This window comes from Chiloscyllium punctatum, chromosome 30, assembly GCF_047496795.1.
Source record: "Chiloscyllium punctatum isolate Juve2018m chromosome 30, sChiPun1.3, whole genome shotgun sequence".
In the NCBI taxonomy this organism is placed as follows: domain Eukaryota; kingdom Metazoa; phylum Chordata; class Chondrichthyes; order Orectolobiformes; family Hemiscylliidae; genus Chiloscyllium; species Chiloscyllium punctatum.
Genome location: NC_092768.1, coordinates 20,346,712 through 20,351,218, shown reverse-complemented (window position 1 = coordinate 20,351,218; position 4,507 = coordinate 20,346,712). Strand labels below are relative to the sequence as shown.

The 4,507-nt window shown below is 49.2% G+C and overlaps 1 protein-coding gene across 1 annotated transcript; it reads left to right on the top strand.

Annotated features, from left to right (window-relative positions):
• Positions 1-867: 867 nt before the first annotated feature.
• LOC140455008 (tumor necrosis factor-like) lies at positions 868-3,349 on the top strand. The gene is made up of 4 exons (XM_072549685.1): positions 868-1,145; positions 1,860-1,920; positions 2,340-2,405; positions 2,933-3,349. The coding sequence occupies exons 1-4, from the start codon at positions 969-971 to the stop codon at positions 3,343-3,345; spliced, it is 717 nt and encodes a 238-aa protein (XP_072405786.1). The 5' UTR covers positions 868-968; the 3' UTR covers positions 3,346-3,349.
• Positions 3,350-4,507: the final 1,158 nt, after the last annotated feature.

The following is a 4,507-nucleotide window of genomic DNA, read 5'->3' as shown; positions in this document are numbered from 1 at the left end:
TATTGGAAGGCTAGTATGCCCCCACCAACAAATAATTAGGTTTTCTGCTGTTTCACTGCATTACAACAGTGTCTATAGACTAAAGGATTCCCTGATATTGTGAAAGGTGCTACACAAATGCAGGTGATTTAGTTCTGTTCTTTCTCTTTGGTCTGCCTGAGATGTGTTGGTCTTCCAGAAGAAGGAGTTGACCCTGCCTGAGTGTTCCAGACTGGCACGTTCCAAGGTCCCGGACTATGTGCTGAGGGACACACTAAAGGGCAGGGTAGCTGCTGCCAAGGGGCAGTGGGGAAAGACCATTGTCTGAGGGCTTCCTGCTGAAGGGAAATGGGGGCCCATTACTGGGTCCTCCAGGTGCATCAACTGTATGTAAATACAACCAGGTCCAAATACCAAGGACCTTTGGGTTGTCTGTTGCACAGTAACAAACTCCAATGTTTGTTTGATTCTGCATTTGCTAATGTACAGAGCACAGCTCCTTCAAAGACGGTGTATGCAGGTGATGAGATTTTTTCAAGAAAGCATTTACTTGAAGTAAGAAAAAAACATCTCTCCCCTCGCCTGCCCAAGATATGAGCCCATGGGGGAGACATGGAGAGACTGGGGGAATTGTTGGGACCCACTTTGGGTAACCGACAGGATGTCCCGGTTTTGGGAGAAACTGCTGTCGTTCCACGTTGGCTGAGAGTTAGACAGAGCCAGTCCCACATTCGATCTGGAGAGTGATCGCTTTCCAATCGCTGCTGTTTCTGCCTGGGGATTTCCTATTCCATTTCATCACAGCCAGCAGTGACTGTGCTGCTGCTGCTGGTTATAAAGAGGTTTTAGTGAGGAGCAGCAGCAGTTATAGAGCAGGCAGCTCCCTCCCTGAGAGAGAGAGAGAGAGAGAGAGACAGAGACCCTCAGACAGAGCCTGAGTGGACCCGAGAGAGACTGAGCCCAGCGAGTTCCCTCTGCCCCCTGACAGCATGGACACTGAGGCCAAGTTCTTGGAGCTGGAGAATGGGGGGCTGCTGCCCATCAGGGAGTCAGGCTCCAACACAAGCTGTTTCTGGCGGGCTCTGTGTACACTCGCTGTCCTCGGCTTGTTGCTGCTATCGACCTTTCTCTTCCTGCTTCAGTTTGGAGTGTTCCCTTCAAACCAGGTGAGGATCTGCCTTGGGGAGGGTGTTCTTGGAGACGAGCGCTCGGCTTCCACTTGCCGCTTGCATTGCCCCGGGGACAGGGACTTGTTTGGAAGCGGGCACTTCAAGCTGTTGAAGGGATTTCACTCTCAGTTCGTGCTGCAACTCTGCAGTAAAACAGCAAACTGACCCCCAGCGCTTCAGCCAGGCCGGCCCTTTAACTGCAGTCTCTCCAACAGCGAGAGTGATTTTCCCCCAAGACCCTGCTCAGTGCCCAGCCTGAGCTGAGGGAACTGTTGGAACTGCTCCCTGTTCTATGGGAGCCGCCGGATAAAGGCGGCTCTCTCAGTCTGTGCTGCCGGCGCTACTAAAGGACAAGCAGAGCCTGGCAGCTGTCCCTCTGAGAGTGGCGGGGGTGGGGGGGGGGGGGGGGTCACTCAGCCAGTCTGTATGGGGTCAGCGTGTGTCTGTACACAGTGGGGATGGGGAATAGGCTGGCTGGGTCACTCCGGCCCTCTAGGGTAGCCTGTCTGTCCTGGACAGTGTCCAACACAGGGACTCCAACCGAGTCAGTGTCTCCAATCGCCTGGATCACATTGTGTTTCTGTCCAACACCGGGTCGCCCCTAAAGCCCACCCAGCCGCAGCCCTGGGTTGGGCACTAACTCCTGTTCGGTGGAGCGGAATCTCGAGTCAATTTCACATCTTAACCCTTGTTCTTGTTGAATTCCTTCAGGGTTCGAGATCAAAGCTGGAAGTCTCCCATCCCTCACTGACAACAGCGGCTCAGACCAGCGGTAAGTGCTGTCAGGATCAGTGCTGTTTCTCGGACCCATCTCTCCCTCACCCTCTGGGACATTCCTCATTAATATTTTCATCAATATCTTTCCTAACATTGCTGCACCATTCTCCCTTTATCATTGTTGTCCTTGAGCGATTTGTCTGTTTTCCTGACTCCCTCTCAGTCTTTCCCACAAACTCTCTCAGATTGCAGCAATACTGGACTCGAGATGTTCTCTCGGAGTCTCCTCCCACACATGCTGCCAGACCTGCTGAGTTTCTCCAGCCTTTTCCATTTGGATATCATACACTCTTTCCTCTCATGAGCCCACCTGTCTATCTGTCCCCCCCCAACCCCCACCCCTCTCTGTGTCTGTCAGTCTGTGCTCTGTGGGTGATCCAGCAGGGTCTGAGTTTTTGTCTTTTCCATTTCCAGGTTTGCCCCTTCTCATGAAGCAGGTGGGGAGTGACCCCCGGCCGAGAATCGCAGCTCACCTGACAGGTACACAACTGTTCTCAATGTGACAGCATCCTCGAGAGAATAGGCCCCAGCAGCTGGGAGGGTGCAGGGGTGGGTTGGGAAGGTGCTAACTCTCTTTATTAATAATGTAATGTGGAGAGAGCATTGGAGGAGGAGAGTGGGAGATAACAGGGTCCTGGGCAAAGAGAAGGGGTTGTGGTGTGAATTGGTTCATCTGAACACAGAGACAGCAGCACAAGCATCAGAGATGAAATCCTCCTGTGACCAGCCTCTGTATGGGTCAGGGTGATAAGGGAGCTCAGTTTCCAATTAAGATGCAGACCGTCCAGTTTCTTTCCCATGGTAAATCGTGGGATCTTACTGTGCACAAAGTGATGGCTCCATTTCCTGAAATTGCACAATTACGCCTTCAATAGCACCTCATTGGTTGTAAAGTGCTTTACCGTATCCACAAGCCATGCCTGGTGCTACATCAATGCGGGCTAGTTATTTCTCTTTGTTTGATCCTCATGGTGTCTTCCCTCTCTCTCCCACCCCTGCCCCCTCAGCTTCCCCAACCAGCAAAGGAGGGACCGTGATTTGGCAAAATGAGAGTGATTCCACCTTCACCGAGGGCCTGGAGTTCAGGGACAACCATCTCATCATCAAGAGGCCTGGACAGTACTTTGTCTACACCCAGGTGGTCTTCCACAGCATGGAGTGTCAGCCCCAGGCTGTCTACCTGAGCCACGAACTCACCAAGCTGTCACCAAGTTATCCCGAGGAAGCAATTCTACTGAAAGCCACCAAATCCGCCTGCCACTCTCACCAATGCAAGGAGCCCTGGTACAAAACCTCCTACCAGGGAGCCATCTTTGAGTTCCTGGAGGGAGATCAGATCTTCTCCAGGGTTAACGAGGAGACAACGGGATATGTAGACACAGCCGAAGGGAAGACTTTCTTTGGAATATTTGCTGTATAATTTTCCTGGAACATGCACATTGATTATCAATGACTGATCAAGAATTTCAAATTGAAATTCATCACAAACTGACAAAGACACATTGTCTTCTTATTGTTAATTGTGAACAAACTAGATTAATTTCTGTTGTATTTGATTTCAAGAGTTTGCAACAACAGAATGTGTCAGATGTGTGTGGCTTTGAGGATTGGTGGTGCAGTGAAGTATCAGAGTAAATTTTCAGTGATGCAATTTCAGCTTTGTACAAAGCACAGAATGGTATTGGTCAGGGAATCTGTGCTTGTCTCCAGCTAACATCTAGGTTTGATGGATTTACTGGCCTCCACCTGTCACTATAATGTCCCTGCTTCTAACATCCCTTTAACACTGGGCCCAGGTGGAGGTGCTTCACTGCTGTGTAACATTGATCCTGTTGGGTGAGTAAATTCAATTGGAACAATGTGAAGAGAGTTGTTCAGAAATTGCATTCCAAATCTGCTGTTTCTGATTGATATGAACACAAAGCCTCACAGATCGTATAATTTATTTCCTATTTAAATTGTGTTTTCTGTTGCTCACTTTATTTGAATTTGTCCTCCTCAGGTAGAAATTTGTTTGTCTATCCCTGGAGTGAAAATGAAATCCAGGATCCTGGGTCTGATATTCAGACTGATTATTCCCTGAGACCAGGTACTGGTCCTTGTAGAGTATGGTCTATTCCTCATTATTGATTTACATTCCAAAGGATCACTGCTATCTTTGTGAAAAATGAAGCAAGTTGATTGAGTTTGCTGTTGGGTGAGGAATGCCAAAGCACGTTCTCAGCTGGGCTTTGGCTTTCTACCTCGAACAATGTGATTGGTCAAATCTTCACAGAATCTTCCCTTCCTTGAGTCCATATGGTCAGCACTGCAATTCAAATGGTGACAGAACATTCAGCAAACACCAAGAGGTTGGCTCACTAAATGTTGGCCTGTTCCTGATCTGATGGGACTATATTGTGCTCCTACAGCTTCGTCCTAGTCAATGTTGGAGGGGATTGTTTGCTGCTCTGATCCAAGGGGAATGGTTGAGATTGTTCCTTCATGGCAATGTTACCTTCCCTTTGTACCTTGTACTCTCCATTGGTCACCCTTCAGACTGGGCAATGCACAGTAAGATCCCAGTAATAAATCTGATTGGC

What these genes read in the sequence shown, in the direction of transcription:
- LOC140455008 (XM_072549685.1), top strand. Translation starts at nt 969, where the DNA reads ATGGACACTGAGGCCAAGTTCTTGGAGCTGGAGAATGGGGGGCTGCTG. An exon ending in GAGTGTTCCCTTCAAACCAG is followed by an intron (nt 1,146 to 1,859) that starts GTGAGGATCTGC and finishes GAATTCCTTCAG; the next exon opens with GGTTCGAGATCAAAGCTGGA. An exon ending in AATCGCAGCTCACCTGACAG is followed by an intron (nt 2,406 to 2,932) that starts GTACACAACTGT and finishes CTGCCCCCTCAG; the next exon opens with CTTCCCCAACCAGCAAAGGA.